The 26,587-nt window shown below is 44.0% G+C and overlaps 1 protein-coding gene across 5 annotated transcripts; it reads right to left on the minus strand.

The window, feature by feature from the left end:
* Window positions 1–1,311: 1,311 nt before the first annotated feature.
* Window positions 1,312–15,368, minus strand: LOC125528670 (disease resistance protein RPM1). Of its 5 annotated transcripts, XM_087528229.1 has the most exons (8): window positions 15,034–15,368; window positions 13,334–13,414; window positions 12,141–13,244; window positions 11,948–12,046; window positions 10,823–11,566; window positions 8,658–10,187; window positions 2,057–2,258; window positions 1,312–1,517 (listed from the first exon to the last, which is right to left on the minus strand). In XM_087528229.1, the coding sequence occupies exons 3-8, from the start codon at window positions 13,227–13,229 to the stop codon at window positions 1,327–1,329; spliced, it is 3,855 nt and encodes a 1,284-aa protein (XP_087384355.1). In that variant the 5' UTR covers window positions 13,230–13,244; window positions 13,334–13,414; window positions 15,034–15,368; the 3' UTR covers window positions 1,312–1,326. The 5 variants fall into 5 exon arrangements, 4 of the variants coding, with proteins under 4 accessions (XP_087384355.1, XP_087384353.1, XP_048549069.2 ...); XR_015608425.1 differs by lacking the exons at window positions 1,312–1,517; window positions 2,057–2,258 and having other exon boundaries at window positions 9,744–9,859; window positions 10,061–10,168; window positions 15,034–15,363; XM_087528227.1 differs by lacking the exons at window positions 1,312–1,517; window positions 2,057–2,258 and having other exon boundaries at window positions 9,985–10,168; window positions 13,334–13,406; window positions 15,034–15,362.
* Window positions 15,369–26,587: the final 11,219 nt, after the last annotated feature.

Raw genomic sequence — 26,587 nt, forward strand, 5'->3', positions numbered from 1 at the left:
GGGATGTGCTTTGCCGTAAGACCATCCTCACGGCGGCGGAGGCAGGGTGCCCCTGCTGTGATGCTGTTCTGGAGACCGCCAACCATCTCTTTTTTGGCTGCCCGTTCGCGGTGCAGTTTTGGCGTAGCATCGGCGTGTCGCCAGATGGGGCTGTGGTTGGGTCTCTTCATCGCCTGGATGTCTCTCCGGCGGTTGGTGATGCCTCGCCGGCCGCCTTCGTCCTACTCTGCTGCTGGAGGCTCTGGAAGCGACGGAACGCTGTCGTCTTCAGAGAGGATCCGCAGTCCCTTGTTGCTACGTTGAAGGCCTGCAGAGATGAGGCGGTGCTCTGGCGTGCTCGGCTGAAAGTTGCCGATCGCTCCCACATAGATGTTTGGCTATCGGTGCTTCGAACAGGGGCGAGATAGTCTGATGTAGTCTGATGTAGTTCTCCTCTTCTCCCCTGTATATCTCTCCGTCTCTATGTAATCTGACTTCAGGGGCTATGCCTCTTTACGCAATATATTCAGGTGGCGGAGGGGGTTCCCCCCCTCCCCCCCGGTGAAAATTCAAAAAAAAAAGTGGTTCATCGAATGGTTTTGCTCTGAAGAACAAAGGAGAAAGACAGTTTTAGCTGGCTGGTTGTTCTTTCATGCAGTCCGTACTGCGTGTATAGGACAAGAATTGCTTGATTAAAACTAAATGTCAGGTACAGGAAGCACGGGAGGATTCATGAGAAGCTGAGGCATCAAGAGGAGGATTTCAGCAACACGATGGCAGAGGTGCTCGGCTCTCTATTCCCTTCAACATCACGCCTGTGTGTTCTGTTTCAATTGTTCTCGCTTAGTTGTAAGGGCCGCCTTATGAGATAAGGATGCACATGCAGAATGCGAGTAAGAGGAAACACGAAAAGTTAATGAAGGCGGTTTATCATCGAAGAAAGATGAAGAAATATTTTAAGTTTTAGAACAGGTGGTAAATCATTTCTTCAGATTCAAGATTAGGATCATTGGCCTGAGCACGTTGCAATGGAGAATGTGCATGTGTCGAATTGCAGTTTTGGTTGATGCGTGCTCTATTATAATGAACCGGATTCAAAGGTTCGGTCATAGGTTCCGGAAATTTTCTGTAATTCGTAGTATGTTGGTCTTAGAATTTATTTGTGATTTGTCTGCATGATGCCTTTTGTTCTGATTATTGCCGCATGCCGTTGGTAAAAGAAAGTCAGGTGACAGAACGAGTTGTGAAATTAAATTTGAATTTAGCCGCTTGTGAGCAAACGTCTTCACTATAAATATGTATGAAATGTTTAACAGAATACACATGTATGAATGTTTAACAGAATGTTTAGTCAAGAAGATTCACTCTGACTTGCTTCATATGTTCTGCGACCTGCCTCTGCACCACTGCCTTCACACTTTCTTGTAGATTACAGTCCAACTGAATTTCCTTTAGGCTTTTGAGGGCTGGCAGCCAGGAGACTGCATTCAGTTCCCAGCACAGACCAACTTGTATGAGCTCCAGCTTAGGCATCGTATCTTCAAACACCACCGACTCGAGATATTCTAAACAACTGAGATCCAGCACCATGAGAATCGGGAAAGATGAGCTCTGGAAATGGAGCTGTCTCCCCATGAACTAACCCTTCTTCAGCCGTAGAACTGCAAGATTTGGTAGAAACACAAGGGTTTGTATAGCATCATCTTGCTTCAGTTCGCTATTCCACTTTCGGGGGATACAAGCGCGTAAACACACACAGAGACAGAGACACACACACGCACACGCACACACACGTGTGCACACGCAGAGAGAGTGACACACACACGCGCGCGCGCGCGCGCGCGTGCGCGCGCACGCACGCAGAGTTTAGTCAGTAAGATTCATTCACTCTGACTTGATTCTTAATTATGCTCCGCTGCCTGCCTCTCCACCTCTTTCTTCAATGTTTCACTGACGGGAGTCCGATAACTACCTTCCAACCGAATTCCCTTGAGGCTTTTGAGGGCTGCCAGCCCCGAGAATGCATTCAGCTCTTGGCACCCACCAACATGCAGCAGCTCGAGCCTAGGCATTGTGCCTTCTTTAAACTGCACCAACTGGAGGTTCTCTAATACATAGAGTTCCAGTACCACGAGGTTCAGGAAAGATGAGCTCTGGAAATGGAGCTTTGTCCCCTTGAACGAACAAGTCTTCAGGCGTAAAACTGCAAGATTTGGTAGAAACCCAAGGACTTGTATGGCATCATCATCTTGCTTCAGGTTGCTATGCTCCAGCACCAGCTTGGAGAGATTCTGAAGCTTACCGATCCATTCTGTTGCTTTCCCTAGCCTACCATCCAGAGTGAGGCTCTCCAGGCGGATTGGTGGTGTCAAACCCTTACCTAAACAGCCATCTAGTACATCACCTAACTGACTTTCAACTGACACAGATAGGAGTTGACTGTGACCAGCAATGGCAGACCATAACTCATAGCTGCCTTTGTCGTTGATACCTTTCACTTTCAGCTTACGCAGCTGAGTAAGCTCTCCGAGTTTTTTTACAGTGGCCTTTCCATTGCCACGACAAACAAATACATTACCTAGTGTGTGAAGAGCCTTCAGGTTAGCAATCCCTCCAGAGAAGCGGTACAGATTGAATAGATCATGCCTGTTCAAACAAGCATCTAAAACTTGTGGTTTCAAGAAAAGAGAATCTCCACGAAGGTGCTGTAGCTTCCGAAGATTGGTGAATGTTTTTGGCAACACACCTAAATGTGTACCTCTAAAATCCAGTGTTTCAAGGTGCCTCAAATTCCCCAAAGAATTAGGCAGGCATGAAATCCTGCGACATCCTCGTACAGAAAGGTACTTGAGGTGAAGGAGCTGCCCGATTTTATCAAGATGACGATTTCATAACTCCAATGTGTCTTCTAAGTCAAGCACTCGGAGGAACCTCATATTGTCAGAAATGAAAAACGATCTCCACTCTCCGAACACGGTCAATGACCGTACATGTGACAAATCCAGCATGCTCTCCAACACATCCTTATCCCTTTTCCAGCTGCTGCCTATCACAAGATGCCGTATTGCACCTTGTGTTTCGCTCAAACAACATCCTTCCTCCAGCGTGAAAACAAGGTTTTCCTCCCTAGCCTTTGAGATGCATATTTCACGGATCATATCATGAAGTTGGAAAGAATTATTTTTCCTACTGTACTGGTCTATTTCTTCCCCTGGCAGGATGATACTCCTATCCATCAGCTCATCAAAGTACCTCCGACAAAGTTCAATTGCACTCATGCCATGCATATCCCTTGAGTAACCCTCTGCAATCCAACGCCTAACCAAGCGACCCCACCTAATTATGTGGTCTTCTGGAAATATGGACAGGTATAAGAAAGCAGCCTTGAGATGGTATGGCAAACCATCATAGCTCCTCATAAGAATTGTCTTTATTGCCCTAAGTTCAGGATTTATCACCAATTCAGTGCTAATATTATCATTCATCTTCTTCCATTCAGTAGCAGTTTTTGGTTTCGTGGCTAGAAATCCGCCGATAGTTGATATTGCAAGGGAAGTCCATCACATTTTGGTAGGGTAAGCCTTGCTTGCTCCAACATAGCTGGGGCGAAATCATTTTTTTCAATACTGTTCTTGAATACCTGCAATGGACATAATTTGATAAAGTTAAATATTTGGATTACGAATTACTGTTGCTAAATTAAGAGTATGAATAGCATGAACTTGTTTGTCCTATCTTCAACTTGTGGTTTCAGGAAGCCAAAGCTCTGAGGCTAATGATAAATTTACTATGAAGAATACCTCTCCACCTTTGACCTAACAGTTTTGTTGGAACTAACATTTTGCACCTGGGAGCATGATTGAGTTAATTCAAACGCACCCAAGAGATACTCCAAGTAAAAAAACTGTACTTACAAAAATCTGAACAAGTCTCAAATACACATCTTCAACTACTTTGTGCATTCACATTTTTTTAAGAACTTTGCACATTTTTACCTCCAAACAATACCAGGAAAAAAGTAATCGCTCCTAAAAAAGTAATTTAGCTACTTCACCAACTTTCGATAAACAAATAAGTATCACTGCCTAGGTATAGTGAGAACATCTGATGTTGCAACTGACACAATCGCACAAGGAGGCAAAACATTTAAAAACAACGTTGCGCAGGGCAAGAATGAATGTGAGTTGATTGCTCCAAGGAGATACCCAATTACAATATCAAGAAAATCTTTGTTGAATTTCTGTGGCATTTGGGAACAAATTTTGAGTGCAACAAAATTGATACGTTAATTCTTCAAATTTGTTTCCAACAAAGCGCGAAAGTATTGCAACATGTTGCATAGATAGAAAGGAATAATTTACAAGCCATTACAACCAAAAACCAACAGAAAGGACAACATGTTATAACTGCTAGGCGCTCATTACAGTTGACACTCCACCAAACTAACAATGGGCTTAATGCCTTCCACACACATCCAGTGTGACATATACCCGCCAAAACGTACTCCCTCCTTTACCAAATATAAGTCTTTTTAGAGATTCCAACAAGTGACTACATACGGAGCAAAATGAATGAATCAACACTCTAAAATATGTCTACATACATCCGTATGTTGTAGTCCATTTGAAATGTCTAAAAAGACTTTATATTTAGGAACGGAGGGAGCATGTCTCAGGACAAGACAAACTAGCTCCGCAAAGAGGGGCAAAGTTGGGCTGCCCCAACTTGAGGGAAGACAGCGGCCATCAACGGCGGCAAATCACCAGCTCACAGCCTCACACCATCGACAAAGGCACACACCGAGGTGTATCCTCCCACCAAGTAGGCCAAATACGGCATGACCCATATCTATATAATGAGGAGGAAGACCCAGTAGACCCAAGATGAGCACGCAAGACGCCGTGTCCACGGTGTAAATATGCGGAACCACCAATTGTGGCCGACGATCTAGATGCCACACAAAGCCGTACCTAAATCTATGCAACGAACTCCTAAGACACAAGATGCCATCTGCTTGCCGCCTCATGATGCAAACAACCAGTGCTTCATCATCCATGCACCGGCAACACACTCAGCCACCAGCCAAAACAAGCAATCAAGTCACGTCGCCAGGATGACATGGAGCAGGCGTGAACCTGCAAGCTAGACGATGTTCCGCAGATTCAGAAAGTCGTCAGTCGGGGCTCACATGAGAGCAGCAACATGCTTGCTGTTACCCCGGCTTCCGCCAAATCTACGGCAACACCACCAGGTACCAGCAGACTTCCCATGGCCATTGTCGGTCTACCCACCCATGCAGGCTCCAACACACCGCAACATCAGGAGGATCCGCTCACAGCATCCAAGACTGCTACCATTCACATGAATCCACCATGACGCCTGCCTGGAATTCAGCAAGCCGGCACAAATCTCATGACCGAGACTCCTCTTTGGTCAATAACCAATAGCGTAACCTGGATGCCCATATTGGGTCCTACATATTCTATGAAGATCTATATCGGTTGAACCGTTATGAAAGCAATCCTTCAAGTTTCTGTTGGCTCTATAATCTGCAGATTTTAGAATTCAAAACATGCAAGATAGAAAGTTTGCCAAGATTTCGTTAACTTGAGCAATTTACGGAGATTTGAAACATAAGGATTTTCATACCATCTTGGGTGTAGCACTGATCTAGCCGATAAGCCGGCACAAGGACTTATATTAATAAAAAATTTGAACCAGTTTCGTGGATATATATTAATAAGTAATGCTCATATGCTAAGTAAGGACCATGCAGCAGAAGGAGAACTGAAGAAAAAGAAATATCTTAACAAGTTGACGCTGCAGTGGTCAGATGCTACCAGGTCTGAAATCGTGGAGCAGAATTCAATAGAAGTGCTTCGAGCTCTGCAACCCCTTACCAGTCCCAGATCTCTACACTCGAGGATTATCCAGGTCTCTCTCTCCCAATCTGCTTTCAGCCGCAGAACATAAATTTAAACGAGATACCCGCTTTGCTTGACAAGATTGATGATAGCATTGGTATTTCTCGGTCCCTGACAGAGCTGGAGTTACTTTTCTGCCAAAATTTATCAAGCCTTGACAATTTTCTGCATCCAGATTATGTACCAACCATCAAGAGAATACGTATTATGTATTGCAAGGGCTTAATATCACTACCAACAGCACGGTTTCATAATTTTCGTTGTCTGGAAAAATTGAGTGTTAGTGAATGCCCAATCTTGAACTGGCAAAGAGGATTGGTGTTACCATCATCTCTCCAAACTCTCACATTGGCGGAATGTGGGGATTACTCTGCATGTGTCCCTGGGTGCATAGAAAACCTCAAATCCCTTGTGTCACTGAACATGAGTGGATGACCGGGCGTAACATCCATTCTTTGGCTCAGTAATCTTGCATCACTTAAGGAATTGGATATCAGTTGGTTTCCTGAACTAGTTTCAATCGGTGGAGCAGAGGCAGTTGCAAAATTAAAGAGGTTCTGGATATTCATGTGTCCAAAGTTCAAGCGAGAAGATTGGATGGTAATGAGATAGTAGAACAGCAGATGATGATGTGAGGCTTCGTACGGTACGCGTGCTAACACTAGTTTTCCCTTCCAGCTTTTACTTCGCTTTTGTCTGAAAGTTCTGAATGAAAATCATTAACTTGAAACACCCCTGATCTTACAAGGAATGGAGCCATAACTTCAGGACAGCCAGAGATATAATGTGTGGCTTCGTTGGAAGAAATCACACAGAGGCTGTGGGGTACGGATCAATTCCCAGTTAGCACCTTAACTTCTTGTCTCAAATACATGGCCAAAGGAGTTTCGCAATTTATGTCGTGTGTGAAATAAGTGACGGCTGGTGACACATGTGTGTTAGTGCAATGGACGCCATCATATTTTGCTCAATCCATTTGATGTAGTTTACTTTTATTTGTTGAGAACATATGGGATGTATAACAAGTTTGGACGTCAATGTTCAGACTGATGCTACAGCATACACGAGGACAGAGTTTGATACTTCAGTGGTCCAACGTTCAAACTGAAGTGATGCCTAAATAAATCTGGAATAAACTCAAATTTTGACCCAAATTACAAGGGGGCGATAAACCCCGACAGAAGAAGTACATATTATGGCTGGAATGACCCTACTTCAGAGAATCAGTCATAAGTTTGTGAACTGGGAAGTTAATAGATATTTGCTGATCTTTTTAGAGCTATGACTCATGCAGTGCTATGTATTCTTCTTCCTTGAAAAATAGAAGAGCGGAAGGGACGCGGAGTTTCTGCACCCGAGCTCAAATGAGCTCGGGTGAACAGTAAAATCAAAACTAAATCAAATTTTTTTTAAAAATAATCCAATTTTTTTTTTGGGAGAAACATTGACAAAAGTTCTAAGTGCTTGCAAAAATTCGCCATGAAATCACATTTCTAGAAGGCGTGGCAAAAAAAACAAAATCAGTACTCTGAAAAAGCTACTTTCAAAAGCATTTTGGAGCACTGAATTTTTTTTTTTGCCACGCTTTACAGGAATGTGATTTCATGATGAATTTTTGCAAGAACTTAGAACTTTTGTCAATGTTTCTCCCAAAAAAATTTGGAATTTTTTGATTTTTTTTCGATTTTACTGTTCACCGAGCTCAAATGAGCTCGGGAGCAGAAAGGCACTTTCGAGAGCGGAAGTCTTATCTTGGCTGCAATCAATGTTTATATGGTGTTGCATCACATTCAGTGATACCACGACAAAGGAAATGCATCACAAGTGACTCAGCAGTGATTTTTCTATGAATGTAAAGGACATCAAAGGAAGTGCTATGTATTAGTACTGCTGTATTCGGCCCAGTGCCATGCATATGCAAGATCGTTTTTTATTACGTAACAAATACATCAATTAGTAATTCTGGAAAGCTTTCTATCTCAACCAAATGTAAAATGAAAAAGTAAATCCACAGATTAGTAGAGCTGGGAGTAACCACCAGACTATACCAGAGAAACAGCTATGAAATACTAAAATTCAATTGGGAGAACAGGCATCTTCAGATGTCAGCATTGCGGTATCCTTTGTCTTTTAAATTAAATTCACTGGCCATAGCAACTTGTATTGATATGAATCAGCAATCAGTAAAGATAAACAAGCAAGCACACATACAAATACGAACGGTATCTAGTAGTACCAGAGTCACAATCCCCACAGTATTGTATAATGCAGGAGCAAGTACACAACACCAATCGGATGGAAACATACATGTCCAGAGATAAACACAAACAATAATATTCACCCTGACCTGTTGATTGTGACCAGCAATGGCAGACCATGTCTGCCACTGCACCCACGCACTTCCGCCACCTGCTTCTGCACCTGTTTGGTCACATTTTCAGGGACACCATGCCTAGCCAACTGAATTTCCTTGAGACTTGTGAGGCCTGGCAGCCCGGAGAATGCATTCAGCTTTGAGCACCCACCAACTTGTAGCAGCTCGAGCTTAGGCATTACGCCTTCTTCAAACAGCATCCACTCCAGGCTGTTTAATCCATCGAACTCCAGAACCATAAGACTCGGGAAATATGATCTCTCGAAACAGAGCTGTGTCCCAATAAACGAATTATATTTCAGGCGTAGAACTGCAAGTTTTGGTAGAAACCCGATGGTTTGTATGTCATCATCTCAATCCAATCTGCTGCTCTCTAGCACCAACTTGGAGAGATTCTGAAGCTTATGGGTCCATTCTGTTGCACTGACTAGATGACCAACGAGAGTGAGGCTCTCCAGGCTGCTCGGTGGCACCAAACCCTCACTGAAACAACCATCTAACTGACAGCCCTCTTCCTCTGCTTCAACTGACAAAGATAGAAGTTGATTGTGACCAGCAATGGCAGACCATAACTCAGTGCTGTTTCTGTACCTCATGCCAGCAACTTTGAGCTTACGCAGTTGACTAAGCTTTCCAAGCTCTTTTAGAGTTGCCTTTCCATTTCTATGAGAAACATCGACAACACCTAGTGCGTGAAGGGCCTTCAATTTATCAATCCCTCTAGGAAGTACAACACCACCTACGTCTACCTTCTTGAAGCGGCATATATTGAAAATGTCATGCCTGTTCAAACCAGCATCTAACATGTGTGGTCTCAAGAAAAGATGACATGTTTGACATGCAGAGAAACGATCGGTGTAACCTTCATACTTGTTAACTATGTCATCCTCTCCCTTGACATTATCACTGTTCTGATAACCATCTGCACGGAGGTGTTGGAGCTTCTGAAGATTGGTGATTGTTGTTGGCAACTCATAAATACGTGTACCTCTAACATCCAGTGTTTCGAGGTTCCTCAAATTGCACAAGGAACTAGGCAGGCATAAAATGTTGTGACATCCTCGTAGAGAAAGGTACTTGAGGTGACGAAGCTGCCCAATTTGATCAAGATGATGATCTCTTAACCCTGATGTGTCTTCCAAGTCGAGCACCCGGAGGAACCTCATATTATCGGATATGAAAAAGGGTCTCCACTCTCCGAACACGGTCAATGACCGTACATGTGACAAGTCTAGCATGCTTGGCAACACACTTTCATCCCTTTTCCAGTTGTAGCCTATGACAAGATGACGTATTGCACCTTCTGTGTCGCTCAAACAGCATCCTTCCTCCAGTGTGAAAACAAGGTTTTCCTCCCTAGCCTTTGAGATGAATATTTCACCGATGATATCATGAAGTTGGCAATACTTGATTTTCTGACTGTAATGGTCTACCCCTTCCTTTGGCAGGATCATATTCCTATTCAGGAGCTCATCAAAGTATGTCTGACAAAGTTCAGCTGCAGCCATGCCATGCATATCCCTTGAGTATCCCTCTGCAATCCACCGCCTCACCAAGCGACCCCACCTAATTCTGTGATTTTCTGGAAAGATGGACAAGTATAAGAAAGCAAACTTGAGATGGTATGGCAAACTATTGAAGTTCCTCATAAGAGTTGTCTTTATTGTTCTCCTCATAAGAACTGTTGTCCTAAGTTCAGGATTCATATCCAATTCAGTGTTAATACAATCATTCATCATTCTCCATTCAACATCAGTTTTTCTCTTAGTGGCTAGGAATTCACCGATAGTTGATATTGCAAGGGGAAGTCCAGCGCATTTCTGCAGGGTAGCTCTTGCTTCCTCCCTCATAACTGGGCCCAACTTATTATTTTCAATGTTGATTTGAATACCTGCATGGGCAAAAGGTAACTATTTGGATTAAGAATTACCATTGCTAAATTAAGAATATGAAATAATATGAACTTGTGGTTTCTGCAAGGCAATTACTAAGAATTATCTCTCCTTTGATTTAACATTTTTTGTTCAAATTCCCATTTTGTTACTAGAAGGGATATTGAACTTGTAATCCGCAACATATGTTGGCATCACTAGGCATTGGAATATCCTTGTATTTTGGTAAGCACTAAACATTGTAATCCTGGAGACTATTACAATTCAAAGTGTACCTAGGAGCACGATCGTGAACACTCAAATATGCACTCAGGTGAGCACTAAACATTGTAATCCTGGAGACTATTACAATTCAAAGTGAAAGAACATTTTCTATACATTCAAAAAAAATCACAAATACAAATTTTCAAGTACTTTCTGCATTTTCTAAGACCTACATCTCATATCTTACAGGAGGTAAAAAAAGTGAGGTTTTGTGCGGCATCACGGTTGTTGGCCTTGGTTGGTGGTTCAATATCTTTACACCATGGACATGGTGTCTTGTGTGCTCATCTTTGTCCTGCCGGGGCGTTCTCCACAACGCAGGCCAAATACAGCAGGACCCATACACAATGAGGAAAACGCCCTGACAGGCCCAAAGATTATGAAAGTACCTTCTTTATGAAGAGGTCGAGTGCCGCATCATCTTTCAGACCATCAAGACTGTAGATGTTCTTGTATACTCTTGAACAATGTCTAGCAATATTTTCTTCTCTTGTGGTGACGATGATCCTTCCAGCATTATCCAAACACGATTTGATAACATCCCATTCAAGAGCGGATGATATATCATCAAGAACAATAAGACACCTTTGCAATTTCAGTAACCGAGCCAGCTCCTCCTTCAGCTCTTTAAGTTTCATCACAGATATGCTTTTCTGTTGCTCTCTAGTTGATTCGGCAGGATCTTCTTGAATAGTATACAGAAGCTGCAAAGCCAAAGTTCTAAGGAGTACTTCATGGTTAAAAGGACGTGATGCAGTGGCCCAGGCACGCTTCCATCCACCAAGCTGCGGGCTTTGGTAGATGTGTCGGACAAAAGTGGTTTTTCCAATACCGTCAGTTCCCCAAACTGAGATCACCTTACAGCCTTGATTGTTGTCTGGTTGGCCAACTAATTTGATAATATCAAATGTCTCTTTTTCTCGCCCACAGAGCACTTCATCAGCTAGTGCTAGCGTCCTGTCGCGATTAGCCTTCTTTCTAGCAGTTGAGTTATGAACTTTTTCTTCACCTGCATTCTTAGGTTCTTCGTCTTCCTCATGTATTTCACCGGGGAGCATTGCCATGTTTTTCTCAGTAGTAGTAGCGTTGTTTGAGTCCGAAATGGGCTCAGCAGAACATGACTCATGCATAGCCTGAACAAAAAACAGATCTTTCAGAATTTATGTACTTGTGTTATAAAATTTTCACATATAGACTATCTGCATGTCTTTAAATATTGAGGATTTTCATGTGTATGCTTTCAGTTAGCATAAATTCTAATGAGAGGCAAGTCTCGACATGTCTCAATTTATTTGCCAGCATTTTTTAAGTTTGTTAAATATCTTTGAGCATCAGGATTAGCAGGTAGCTCCATACACAGATGTTTATGGTATCAAATTTGACTAGGTACAATTTCAGTGTGTGTGCGTGTGTGAGGATAAAAGAGACAAACTACCGAACATTTCTACAGCCCAAATATAGCCCGTAAACATGTAATCTAAATTTAGAATCTCGACCAGCTGGCGGAGTCCCACCTTCAGTTTTTCCATTTCCGCATCAGCATCCATTGCTTCTTCATTGATCTCAAACATTACCACACTCAAACTGCCCATGCCGGCCTGCTGCTCTGAATCCTGCAATTAAACACGAAATGAAAACGATAATTAATTATCCATAGGCAAACAGAAACAAATTTATAACAGAAACCAAGACAAGAAAAAGATCTACCTTCTTGTGGAACAAAAAAATAGTTTGATCAGATGAGAACTGCTTTAACTCAGAAACTTGGTACGGTTTCTCCGGGCACAAGCTTGCAATTTCAACTTGCTGTGTGGAAACGATGATTCTACTTTGTTTCTTATTGTCAGGAAAGTACTTCTTAATGCAATGCCACTCTTCTATTGTGGACAGATCATTTATGACAACCAGGTAGCTATTGCTACACAACTGTGCATTAAACACACGGATTAAATCACTCTGATCCATTTTCTCCATCTTGGAAAGAACATTAGCCCCGACACTTGTTTCTTGTTCTGCCTTTCCAACCTCATCGCGGGAATTTTCATAAAATTGCCTTACCATGCTCCAGAGGAACTCTTGTGGATTGAAAGGATGCATCAATCTAATCCAAGCAAAGAATCCAAACCTCTTCAATACCTCTGGGTCATCATAAACCTCCTTGATGGAGGACGTCTTCCCGACATCACCGCTAGTTCCCCACACGGAGATCACCCTAAGGTCTACAGCGTTGCTGGTAATCAGTTTGCAAAGGTCCACCTCTGATGATCTTTCCTGTTCGAAGGTGGCAATCCTCACTTTATCGATGTCAAGCTTCGCTTCCTTGATGCCAAACATTGCCGTAGCAGCAATGCGGGCCTGCTCCTCTGCTGCGGTAAGCTTGGAGCGTGATCTCTCCTTGATGAGGCGGTACCGCAAGTTCCTGTCGCTCACGTCCTCTACCTTGGCCCTCAGCTCCTTCACCTCCTTGGCGATGCGGCGTCGATCACCTGGGTCACGGGGAATGCACCCCAAAAATGGCTTTTTCTCTGAGTGGAGGCCGAAATCCATGAGGCTGTCCTCCACTTTGTACGCGAGGACTCCGATCTGTCGCACCCAAGTGGTGAGCACCTTGTTCTGGCTTTGCTCCTCATCAGCCGTCATCAGGAACGACTGCATCATCTGCAGCTCGTCCCTGATGAAGTTCACATCACGCTCGACGCCGAGCTGCAGGGCGACCTCCTCGGCCACCTTGGAACTGGCGTAGCTCAAGGCGCCGCCTAGTGCGGCCTTCCCTAAGCTCACCCCCGTCGCCTCCATGGCTCTGCTTCCTCGCTGTGATGTGGAGGTGTTGGTGTTAATGGCAGATATGAGTTGAGCTAGCAGCTAACAAGGGCGGGTGGATTAGTAAAGGGAATCCATACCAGGTACAAGGCTTATGTCAAGTTGGCATTTTTCTTCTTCTTCATTGCAAGGCTCGAAGCACCATCATGTGCTCTGGGGTCCTAACAAAGTAATTTAGCACCATCATACGCACCCACATGCCCAATCCCAGCTCATGTTGCCTTTAAGATTAGTTTAACTGGGTGTGTAATGGGACGGCACAACTGGCTGTGTAACTGTGCTGTCTCACTATATTTAACGTACTGTTTCTCATTTTTATTCATCCTTCAGTTTAACTTGGTGGCATGACCTGACTGACTATCTTAATCCTACGACCTGATTTGGAATGGGTTAAGCTGCATCTGATTTGATACATACTACTATTATGTGGAAATACAGAACAGAATCACTAGGACTCTGCAACAATTTGCCGCAGCGATAATGTTCTACACAGCAAACATTGCCGCAGCGGCAACGGTAATGTCCAAAGCTGGCTGTTCACTAACTTAATTTGGCTTCGAGATTAGTTGTCCACACGGCCAATCCCATGTCGACAATGCCAAGAGGCAGATATTTGTTTAACTTTAAAACCTGACTATTGGTACAATTTTGATCCCTGACTTTAAGAACGAGAGAAAATGTTGCTATTCAGAAGACCAAGCAGCCTAGGATGGCTTAATGACAGAACTCTCACACGCAAGTTAGAATTTATATGGAAAAAGATTGACCACCATGCTGGGTGTCAGACATATTTTCTTGGAGGGGCACTAGCAATTTGATTGAATTGGATATAATTAACTGAAGCATCAAGTAACCATTAAATACAGTGAGACAGCACATGGCACAACCACTCTGCCTAAACGACAGGAAAACAGACAAATCAAGGTTCGTACTAGTACTACGGACTAATTAATCATTCCAACCACCCGATTAACAATGAAAAGTTTGCTGGCCGGCGGTGATGGAATGTTAACTTATGATGAATTGGCTCTCTGCAGGTTTGATCTGAAGGTGACTGGTGAAGAACCCTTGAAAAAACAAACAAGTGTCACTTCTTGAATAGAGCGAACATATTTGACACAGCAACTGACTTGAGGAGGCTGAATCCTTATCCTTTACTGCACTGTTTTTGTGTAGCAAACAAACAAGTACTCAAAGCATTTATTGCGGTATTTGCTGAAAAGAGTGAGTATACTATTTACTGCAGATAAGTCTAGCAAACAGATAGGGTCACCACATCCGGCGCCCATAGCATCTGCACAATTGCAGGTATATAGAGAATTAGAGATGCAAGAAGACTGGCTGCATAAGTCTAGATAGCATAATCGCTGATGATTACTCCAGGTAACAGCGAGGCAGGCGGTTAAGCCTTGAGGTGGTTTGCATCTATCAAGCCTAGTTAAATTTAACTTTGAGATTAGTAGTTGCCCACATGGCTGTCGACCAACTTAATTTGGCTCTGAGCTTATTTTTCCACATGGCCAGTCCCAATGTCGACAACGCCAAGAGGCAGAGATTGGTTTAATTTTACCAACCGACTGTTTTTAGTTTTACGACCTGACTTTGGGATCAGTTTAGCTGGGTCTGATTTTAATCTTCGGTCGCAGAAAAACTGTGGAGAGGAGGTGTAGTAATTTTACCAACGCGAGTAGTTTAGCTAGATATTACTTATTCGCGACAACGCCAAAGCAAATCGACTCTGTTAACGGTAGTAATGCGCAATGTAAAACAGGAGCTGTACCTTCAGTGCCGAGGTGGGTGGGGAGCTCGCGGGAGGCTGCGACCATGTCGGCCTTCACACAGAAGCCTCCGCCGCCGTGCTTCGCCGCGACCCGACCACCGAAGCCACGATGCAATCCGAACTACCGGCCGCAGTCAGGTCGCCACCGCAATCCGACCACCCGAGCCCTCCGTCCGACTGCCATGGGGCGCCGCCACCAAGCCTCGCCTCTAGGCTCCGCCGCCGCCGCCCTACGCCCCTACCGCCGCCGATCACAGTGATTTGGGAATGAATGATAACTATGTGCCCGAGGGAAGCTGACCCTGGCCTTACGCCTTCGCGATGTGAAAGCGTATGTTTCGTGTTTACGCTTCTCTCGATGGATCACTGTACACCACATGTCACGTAATAGCGTGGATCCTCTTCTCTTTTTTTCGACAATTAATAGCGTGGATACTCAAGAATTTCAAGTAGTAAACTAAATTCTAAAAAGAGAATATGCATAAGGAGATTTATTAGAGTCATAATACTACCAAATATATATGAAAAATATAAGGTGCGTTGAAATATCAAGTATCCAAGAATTATAAAAATAAGAAAAATTATAGATTAAGCAATGTCGGTAAGAAATTTAATCATATATACCATCACATATGATATTCACATCCTTTTTTTTTGAGATGTATGATATTCACATCCTTAGTTGTGCATATAGCAATCTAGTACGTTCACGATATGATCATGTACAATAATTAATGAATTTACAAAATTTAAAAGGGCATTCTATACAAGAGTTGACGCGCAATTATGACTGAGCATTATTATTTTTTGAACACGGTAGAGACAAAAGTTGATAATGAGTAGTACAAAACTACAACACTGGTAGATGGTAGAGTATATATATATGATACCCTAGCATCTTCTAGATGTCTAGAGCACCCATCCGTATTTAAGATGAATTATATGAGATATGGAAGCTACATGTATGGATATCAGTTAAAAAGAAAAGTAGTACTATCACCCAAAAAGGGACACGGAGACGATTGGAGAAACACGAACATCTAAGTACATTTTATAACATAGTTTCTTGATGCTTAACTCCTCCTGGAAAAACAATACTTCACCTAGGCTTTATGAACTTTGCATTTTTGTGACCGTGTTTTTCTTGCGGAGATTCGTGTGATTGTGTTGGCTAAAAGATTTGGTTTTTAAGCCTCTTCAATTCTCTTTCATGGTTTCTTATTAAGAAGTTAAAAAGATTAGAGAACGGACACCGTAACTTAGTATTTGACTATTGTCATGTCTACCAGTTTTTTTGTCACACAAGATCTATAACATGGATGCAATAACATTTAATGCAATCTTACATAATATGATTAATTTCTAACATATTTCAAAATATTTGACATGATCTTATTATACTGTTCGATGTGAATTTGCACCACATGAGAGAAGTTAAATGCTTTCAATAGTAATAAAAAAGGTCATGGATCCATGATTTTTTTTAGTATGTGACTAATCTAAATTAACTATTGGGAGTTTTCTTCTTTTGAGTGTTAATGCAGGTTACGTGGATGCAAGTTTGATCAAGGGAGGTGTGCACCTTTTTATTTCTAATTTTGTACGTGCACACATTTTTTTTTGACGTTGCACACATTATTTGATGGGTGGTCATCTTTGTATGGGTGAATTGCTAAGTATTTACGTGCTAGCCGGTGCATGCATGCATGTTGAGTTTGCCCACGTACCAACTAGCATATACCTATGATTACATGCATAGTATGAGCTACACCACTCTACGTATTTCATCATGTAGCTAGCTAACCTTGCAGTTGTAGAGGTCCGGAGCAGTTCCCATTGACGTCTCGTCGACTCGTACATATACCTGAACGTCCGCGCATCAGTTCTGAATACCCGTGTACCGGCGCACTGGCCAGCGCGTATTATACTTCTCCGAGTACCCGAAATACTTGGGTAACATGCATTTTGTACACACATTTTCTCTTACTACTAAAACAGGTGTAGGCGCCAAGAAAGCCAGCGGAGGAGAAAAGGACGCCAAGAGAAGATAAGAACGGCCAGAAGATGGGAGCAGCCGAATCGGTCGAGCTCGTACGAGAAAATTGGAACGGGCGAACGGCCGTGGCGTGGCTCCTACGCAGCCAGCGCCCCTTCTCTCTGCCTATAAATATAGAGACACAAGGCTAGTCTCGCGAGGCAGGAGGCAGGCAGAAACAGATCGATCCACCAACGCAGAAACTCAGCACCAGACGTCCGGCACGACGCAAGAAGCTCTCCGAAGAACTCTCGCAAGCCGGATCACCAGCCGGACCAAGAACGCGGGCATCCACGCCGGCATACACGGAGAGGAGGAGGCCGGCGTTCATCCATCTACGCTCAGGGAACCTCGGCGGCATCGGCATGAACACCAAGTTCACTCTTTCGGATGGTGAGAGGATCGTCTAATTTTTATCTTGTCTCTCTCCCTCACATCCAGCATGCATGCACCACACCGAGGGTACGTGCCGGTCACCGGTGATGACACTCGCGCGATCCGGTCGCCGCCGCTGGAGACAACTTCATCGGAACAGAAAACTGCATCGACATCGCCAGAGATCGTCTACGCCAAGCTTTTTATTTTCAGGTGTCATGTTCTTGGCTGGAGATGACTCGGGAGCTGCCGGAGCTCGCCAACGACGCGGCCCAACCGCTAGCCCCGGCGCTCTACCATGGCGGCCTTCATGGCGCTCGGCGATAGCCCATGGTGTACAGGTCGCGACGCACAGATTGCGACGAACAGGGCCACTGTGAACAGGTTCATGGCAAAGGATACACAGGCGTACAGATTTTGCATCACGCTCTTGGAGGAGACGGCATGGCGGAACCGGAGCTCGCTAACGATGCAACCCGAGTCTCGCTTTTCCCTTCATGACGCACAGATTGCGACGAACAAGGCCACGGTGGACAGGTTTTGCGTCACACTCTTGGAGGGGACGGTGCGGCGGAACCAGAGCTCGCCGACAACACAGCCCCCGCCTTTCCCATCACGACGTACAGATCCTTGGTGGAACCAATATCCGCAACAACGGGTCTAAGACCGGTCCCTCCTTCATGAGGTCCGCGTCCCCGACGAACAGGTCAATGGCGTACAGATCCTTCACTGAACCGAATGTTGCAACGACGCTGTCCAAGACCGGTCCCTCCTTCAAGAGGCACACCCACCATGGCGGACAGGTCCTTGGCGTATAGGTCCATGGCGTCGCCGGCGTACAGGTGACCCTTTGGCGTAGTACCAGCCCAAGGCGATGCAGCCTTTGCGACACCACTTTCCACGGCCCTGTGAGGCGGCGCCTTTGCCTTGGCAGACCGCCAAATACTTGGTGTCTAACCAAGATGAGGCGCCAACCACCCCGGCCATGCCAATATGAGCGTGTGTCAGTTTATTTTACATTGATGCCGGTCTCCCCAAACCGTTACTCCCGCAAGGCGTAGCCCCTTGAACACCCCAATGAAGCAACAGGTCATCAAGAAGTCTGATCCGACCGCGACCCATGCTACCCCAACACCAACTACTCCAACGCCACCAAGACCGACGAGGCACGACGGCGAGGGCGGGCGCGGCCACCGCTAAGGCCACGTCACTTGCGGCGCGTGTACCGACGAGGACACGGGCTCTGCCGCTGCCCACACACACATCACCATCATCACGCATGGAGGACGAGAAGCGAAGACGACGAAGACGACCACATAGCTTAATCGGAGGTATCTCGCGGAGCAACCCGCGGGAGTAATTAACCGGGAGCCTTCCGAGGCCCCGGGAACCAGAAGACCGCAATCGCCATAGTCAGGCTGGCCGCGCTAGTAGGCCACGGAGCGCACTTTTTCTTTACGGGATCTTGTACTTTTGTTTCTCCAATGAGATTAATGAAATACTCGTTTCCCGCATCCTTTTCTTTGTGTACTACTGTACACTGGCACGCCCGCAATTTTTTATTTCCCCTGGCGCGTAGAGAGATAATAACACGATAACCATTGTTGTTTGTTATTATTTTTCGTGTCGAACATATACACACTTTTTTGTGAAATAAATCATAAGCACAAAATGAAAAAATGTCCTGGTTTTGTGTCATATTTATTTTGTGACAAATAGACTTAGTCAGGTTCAACAATAGAACCTGATCTCGCATCTTTCACATTATAAACTTTAATGAGGGTCCCCCAGAGGCCAGATCAAGGGCTAAACTTTTCATTTTTAGATTTTTTTGGTGATTTTTTCATTTGTATATTTCTTTTAATGCATTTTGCATTATGAACAAGATAAAAAAAATTCATGTCGTTGGGTGCCTTTTCGACGGTCCAAAGGCTAGTTTTTTTTAGCACGGGCAGTGGTAACCACCGCCACCTCCATGACTCTGCTCTTAGTATTGTTGGTTAATTTTGGATCAAGAGATAATGCTGATATTCAGAAAACCAAGCAGCCACCTCCATGTCTTAATGATGGAACTCTAATATGTGAGTTAGAAATTTGAAGGAAAAATAATTGGACCAACATGATTAACTCAACAATATTTTCTTGGATGGACACTAGTAATTTGATTGAACCGGATATGATTAACTCAAGCATCATGCAATTACTAATTATACCAAGGCAGCTGATGCCACAACCGCTCTGCCTAAACAACAAGAATACAAACAAATTATAGATCACAACAAGTTAATTGCTCTAACCATCCACATTATGATAAGCATTTTGGCCATACGTGATGAGATGTTAACTGATGACGAATTGCCTCTCTGTATATTTGATATGATGGTGACCGGTGAACAACCCATATGATATTTGGTACTATGTGCCAACAAAATTGGTTGCATCAGTTTTATTTCAATAAAAAGGTTTATACTCTCCATGAAATTTCTTGACATTCCAATCGTAATTAAGTACTAGTTATCAACCTGTGCACACGGGCATTCAGTGGGAGGAGATGTTCCCTTTGACAACGAAGGCGTCCGTGATGACTTTGTCAATCTGAAGATGATTATCTTCAGGCACTAAAATATGCTTCCACCGACTCAGTCTCTCAGAGGTGCTCATAAGCAAGTTGTGCGTGTCTGTGTTCATAAGGATGAGTGTACGTATATGTGTATGTATGAGTGTCAACGTCTGTATTGTTTTAAATAAACTTGCACCACTGGTTAGTAATTTGAAAGAAATGCATAAGTAGTTTTTGAATGTATATAATTAGGCAGCTCTTGAATGACTTCTCAAGAGAGACCGTCCTCCTCGCTCTCGCGACCGCGTTGCCCCCCCCCCACCCGCTGCCGCGGGCGGTCGGCTGCGCACCTCTCTCTCCCGCCTCCAGCCCCCCTCTCCCCTTCCTCCCAGCAGTCGTCGCTGGCGCCCGCGGTCGGCCTGGCCCCGGGGTCGCTGGTGGTGGCGGCCTTCCTGCCCTTCCCCTCCCGGTGGCTCCGGCGCGGGGCGGAGCTGCACCGGGGGGTGCTCCTAGGCGGCAGCGGTCCAGCTGGCGGCGGGGTTCCCTGTCGCAGAGCAGGCGGGCGGCTGGGCGGCGGCGCCGTCGTTGGCGGCGAGGTGGCGCTGTGGCTCGTTCTGGCGGCGGCGCTCGGCCCAAATCTAGGCCCTACAGGGCCCATCTGGGCCTGGGCGGGCCGGCGGCGGGGCTGGTTGGCGGCGTGACTCCCGGGATGCAGGGGAGCGGTGTTGCGCGACGGGGGCTGGCGGCACCGATGCCAGCTTGCTGCAGCACGACCGGCGGGGCTTCGCGGGTCCGTTTCGGGCCTGGCCGGGCCAGGGGTGGCCTGGTATGCCCCGCTGCCGTGTCCGGTCGGCTACCGCGACAGTGCCGGAGGCTCGACTTCTCGCACGACGGTGGTGGAGGTGGTTCCCTTCCGCTCGGCATTGGTGCTGTTGTTCTCATCGCGTGGCGCTTCTCTCCGGTCTTCTCGGCCTCGTGGTGGTCCTCGTAGTGAGACGACATGGGCGGCGGCGCAACCGTGGTGGCACATTTGGGTGGTAGTTTGGATGGTTGGCTCCGGATGGGCGGTGGTGTTTGGTGTGCGGGAGAAATCCTTGCCGGTTCGTCCGGCGCCGATGCGGTGACACCAGCGGGTGCCACCATTCCTTCTTGAAGGGCGCCGGTGGTAGCCATCCCCTACTTTCCTCCGCATACCGGGGGAAACCCTAGGACTTGTCCGGGCAGCAGCGTCGTCGGCGTCGCATACGTTCTTGGAGGTGCTACTTGGTATGCGGCACTCGGAGCCTCGGGCGGTGGTGGGGTGTTTCCGGAGGGCGCAACGGTGGCGGGCCTTCCGCGCTTTGTCGTTTTGCCGTTGTTGGCATTATGTTTCTTCTTCTTTTTTGTCTTTGGGCTTGTTGTGCTGCTCGCCCCAGCGTCGAGATGTATCCTATGTTGACTGGTTGCTTTGAAATACAAAGCAGGGGAAACCCTTTTTCGGTAATGTATATATTTTAGTTTTCATGGTTATCTTCAGGCACTAAAATATGGGAAGACGATTGCATACTTTCAATAGATTCAGAATTGAGTCTGCTTTTCCAATTGTGCTTCACATTTGTGCATATACTTCTATGATTGTCTGACATAATCGATTGCTTCATGCTTGCACCTATTATTCGGGGAAAGGTGTACGGTTTCGTGTTGGTAGCCACTCATACGAGTACAACTTGTTTTATAAGGAGAAGTTTTGACCAGCATGCATAATCAGTCTTGGAGGGGCACTAGCAATTTGATAGAATTGAATAATGATTAATGCAAGCATCAAGCAACCACTATTTTATACTGAGGCGGCTGTTGTCATAACCAATCTGTCTAAATGACAAGAATACATACAAATTGTAGATCATGACTAGTTATTATTTCCAATCACCCAACTTACAATATATCGTTAACCGGCCGGCCGTGGCGCTCTGTTTGTTTGATATGTATGGTGATGACCAGTGATCAAGAGAGAATGTTGTAACATGCCCGTTAGATCAAGAATGAATGGCCCAGATCGAAGGTTGCAGCCGGATAACACTGTAGACATACTTTAGTCAGGGGTACTATTCATGATCATACGTTATGGAGAGGAGGCATGTCACCATTAGTGATGGAACTCTCATATGCAAGTTAGAACTTTCAAGGGAATAAATGACCAACATGATCAAACTCAAGCATATTTCCTTGACCGCGCACTAGCAATTTGATTGGATTAGATATAATTAACTTGACCATCATGTAACCACTCATTATACCAAGCCAATTGATGCTACAACCACTCTACCTAAACGACAAGAATGCGGACAAATTATAGATTGTGACTATTCCAACCACCCACTCTACAATATAATGTTTGCTTGTCATCCATGACGAAATTTGAAATGTTTACTTATGACGATTTGGCTCTCTGTGTTTTGTGTATGATCGATGGTGACCGGTGAACAACACATGCGATATTTGGTACTATACCAACAACATTGACTAAAGCAGTTTCATTTCCAAGAGACGTTTGCAGTATCCAGGCAATTATTTGACATCCCCATTGTTATCATTGGTAAACTTTTTAAAATACACAAGTAATTTTCGAATGGTATAGATCATAGTTTTTTTTTGCGGGAAGATCGTAGTTTTCATTGTTATCTGTTCACACTAAAACTAGGGAAGTGAGTACATAGTTTCAGTTTGTTCACAATTGAACGGTCGTAATCTTTTCCAATTTGTGCTATATGTTTGTGCATATACTTCTGTAATTGCCTGACATGCTTCATTGCTTCATGGATGCAACTACTATTGGGCGAAAGGTGTAGAGTTTCGCGTTGGACACGCATACGAGTACTAGGGCCCAGTTCTTTTGCTAGACTCTCCCAAAATCTGACCTCTATCAGATTCTTCCAGGATTGTAAAACAAATGGGGCTCAAAGATTCTAAAAAAAGCTAGAGAGGGGCAGATTCTGGTAGAATCCTGCAAAAGAACTGAGCTTAGTTTTCAGAGGAAAAGTTGTGGCCAACACGCCACAATCAGTCTTGGTGGGGAACCAGCAAGTTGATAGAATAAAATATAAAAAATGCTAGACTTACGTGCAGATTTTTACGTACTGAGCTTACGTGCTGACTTGTCCTATTCTTACTCGTCTAATTAACCACCCACTCCTAATTAACCGCCCCCTGATTTCAACGGTGTGTGCCCCGGCGGGGACGAGACTTGCCTGCTCCCCTCCTGTGTGTCCATCCGTACTCCTGCATACGTGGCTTGATTTGATTGGAACAAAATAAGGCTTGGCCCCACCCCCTTAAAAGCAGGGGGAGAGATGATTAGATTAGAAAGAAAAAAGGAAAAAAGACAGCCATTGGATGAGGTGGGAACACGGATGGGAGCATGGAAAGGGAGCAGGCAAGCCGGATCCCCCCGGCAGCAATTACGTAAAAGTTTTCGTAGCTTCCCGTAGGTGTAGCATTGCTCATAAAATATAATTAACTCACGCATCATGCAACCACTAAATTTACTGAGACAGCTGATGCCACAAGCAGTCTGCGTAAATGACAAAAATACAGACAGGTTATTGATCACCAAAATTAATCTCACCATCCACCCAATTTACTACAATAAAACATTTGGCAGCCAGCAGGCACCCAGTTGGCCCAGGCCAGGCCAGATGCCCCCACTCCCTTCAGCATTTTTACAAAAGCCCAGCAAAAGAGGCAAACCAGCCCGAAAAAAATGAAATCACTAATTGAGAAGTACTCGTTGCAAAGATCACTCCAACTTTCCAAGTTGTGACAAGTGGCGCACATGCAGCGCGCCACTTGTCACAACTTGGAAGTTTTTCCTTTTTTCGTAGATTCGTTTATTCAAAACGTTTTATCTCTCAAACCGTGCGTCTAAATCTTAAACCGCTTTCACCGTTGGATTCCTCGTGTCGAGATTTTCAAAACTAGAACCCATGTTGATAGGTTTTGACGAACTTTTTTTCACGAAAAAACCAGACGAAAAAACCGAATCGGGAGCACAGGTTTTTTCCTTTCCGACGAAATCACAACCATGCCTCATGCGGAAGCAAAACCGTGACTCTCGCGGAAGAAAAAGAAAGAAGAGAAAACATGTTTTTTTTTCGTTTCCGAGGAGGCACGACCGTGACTCTCGTTAAAGCACACCCGTGCCTCTCGTGGAAGCAAAACCGTGACTCTCGCGGAAGAAAAAAAAGAAAACATGTTTTTTCATTTCTGAGAGGCACAGCCGTGACTCTCGCGAAGTATAACCGCGCCTCTCGTGGAAGCAAAACCATGACTCTCGTGAAAGGAAAAAACAGAAAACGCGTTTTCTTTCCGTTTCCGAGAGGCACGGCCGTGACTCTCGCAAAAGCACAATCGTGCCTCTCGCGGAAGCAAAACCATGACTCTCGCGAAAGGAAAAAAAGAACAGAAAACGCGTTTTTTCGTTTCCGAGAGGCATGCCCATGACTCTCGCGAAAGCAAAATCGTGCCTCTCGCGGAAGCAAAACCGTGACTCTCGCAAAAGAAAAAAAACGCGTTTTTACGCACAAAAAAAATTAAAAAAAAGTTTTTTGGGTCGAAAAGCTAAGGAAGACCGGTGAAAAACCAAAACCTCGAAAAAACCGGAAAAAATTGTTCAAATAGCCGAAAACGCATGCGGAAAAATAAAAAAAAATAAAATCCGAAAGAAGCACCCAGAACGCGACATGTGGCGAATGGCTGAAAGCGCGCCAAGTGATACTAATCGTTGCGAGGCTTCCGAGGGGCGCTCGTTAACTAGTGGCTCCAAAAAAAAAAGGAGTCGTGTGTCCTGCGTGTCCCTGCAAGGCGGGTGCCCCCCTATTTCTCGCATTACACGAGACAGGGAAGGAGTCTCGCGTCGGGGTAAGCGCCAGTTGGACGGCCCAGCCCGGTGGGAGGCAACGGCCTATTTTTTCTGTTTTCTATTCTCGTTTGTTGCTTTCTTTTGGTACTTTTCTTTATACTTTAAAATATTATATACATAAATATTACAATAAACACTCTTCAAAAACACATTTAAAAAAATGTTGACCAAGTATCAGAAAAATATTAAATCAGTATTAAAAAATGTTTAACGAGTATTTGAAAAATGATGAACAAGTATTTGAAAAAGTGTTGAATAAGTATTAAAAAAGAGCAACAAGTATTTGAAAAAAAATGTTCAAAATCTATGTAAAATTTTTTGAAGAAGTATTTGAACAACAAATGTTGAATAAGTATTTAAAAAATATTGAACAGGAATTTTGAAATATGTTGAACTAATATTTGAAAACTCTTGAACAAGTATTTGCAAAAAATGTTGAGCAAGTATTTAAAAAATGTTGATCCTGTATATAAAAATGTTGAAATGTGTTTGAAAAATGTTTAACAAGTATTTAAAAAATGTTGAATGACTATTTAAATAATGTTGATCAAGTATTTGAAAAAGGTTGATCACGTATAAAAAAATATTGAATGAGTATTTTAAAAGGTTGAACAAGTATTTAAATTTTTGTTGATCATGTATATAAGAATGTAGAATGAAAAACAAAAAGAAACAAAGAAAAACTAAAAAATGAAACCGAGAAAGAAACTAATAAACCAAACGAAATACAGAAATGAAAAAAACAATTGAAGACACAAATGAAAAAACCAGGAAAAAAAGGGAGAAAAACCGGCTCTTCCTTTCTGTAAGTATGGTGCGTCCCACTAGTGAACACAAACACGTGAAAGCCTGGTGGCTGGCTTCACTACTTCTCATCGAGGAAATGCAAGTTTGAATCTTGGGAGACCACATCTGTGCCCTCCCTTTTTTCAATGTTGTTTGTTTTAAGTGCAGTCTATTGGGCCGGTCTGTTACTGTAGCGCTCAACGCGAGAGTTTCCTGTAGTCTGGCTTAATGCGAGACATAGGTGAATTCCTACTTGCCGCTCGCTGCGGCAAATAGTAGAGGCGACGCACAGGGCAGATCGAAGAAGGTTCGGATGGGTCGACCCCTTCAAACGTTTGAGCGAATCCCGTTTTGGGAATCTTCTAGGTGGTTCTCAGCCGGTTTTTTCTGAATCTTCTAGGAGGTTCCTGAACCGGTTTTCTATTTCCCATTTTTTTCCTTTTTGTTTCTTTTATTTTTCTGTTTCTTTTTCTTTTATATTTTTTTCCTTTTCTTTTTGTAATTTCTTTTCTTTGCTTTGCTGTTTTTTTATTTTTCATGTTTCTTTTGTTTAGAATTGCAAATATTTATTAGGAATTTTATAAAATGTCCTCGTTTTCAAAATTTGGTCCCAATTTCATAAAATGTTCAAGATTTTCCAAAAATGTTCTTGTTTTCAATTTTTGTTAAAAAATTCTAAAAATGTTCTTGTTTCAAAAAGTTGGTATGGAATTTCAAAAAATGTTCCATTTTTAATTTTATTAGTACACCAACCGATACTAAATGTTTGTGGGTTTTGATTTTATTTTTTATTTATTCTTTAAATTTGTGTTATCAATTTAATTTAGGATTGTTTTACGTTATAATGAGTTGTTAAATCATTAGGTGAAAGTACCGCAGATTAGTTTCGACTCGATGCATA

This window comes from Triticum urartu, chromosome 6A (genome assembly GCF_056163025.1).
Source record: "Triticum urartu cultivar PI428250 chromosome 6A, HENAU_Tu73, whole genome shotgun sequence".
In the NCBI taxonomy this organism is placed as follows: domain Eukaryota; kingdom Viridiplantae; phylum Streptophyta; class Magnoliopsida; order Poales; family Poaceae; genus Triticum; species Triticum urartu.

Coding starts and splice junctions, on each gene's coding strand:
- LOC125528670 (XM_087528229.1), bottom strand. CDS start 13,229: ATGGAGGCGACGGGGGTGAGCTTAGGGAAGGCCGCACTAGGCGGCGCC. Junction 12,047..12,140: donor TTTTTTTGTTCCACAAGAAG/GTAGATCTTTTT, acceptor GTTTAATTGCAG/GATTCAGAGCAGCAGGCCGG. Junction 1,518..2,056: donor GTTGGTGCAGTTTAAAGAAG/GCACAATGCCTA, acceptor TGGTGTTTGAAG/ATACGATGCCTAAGCTGGAG.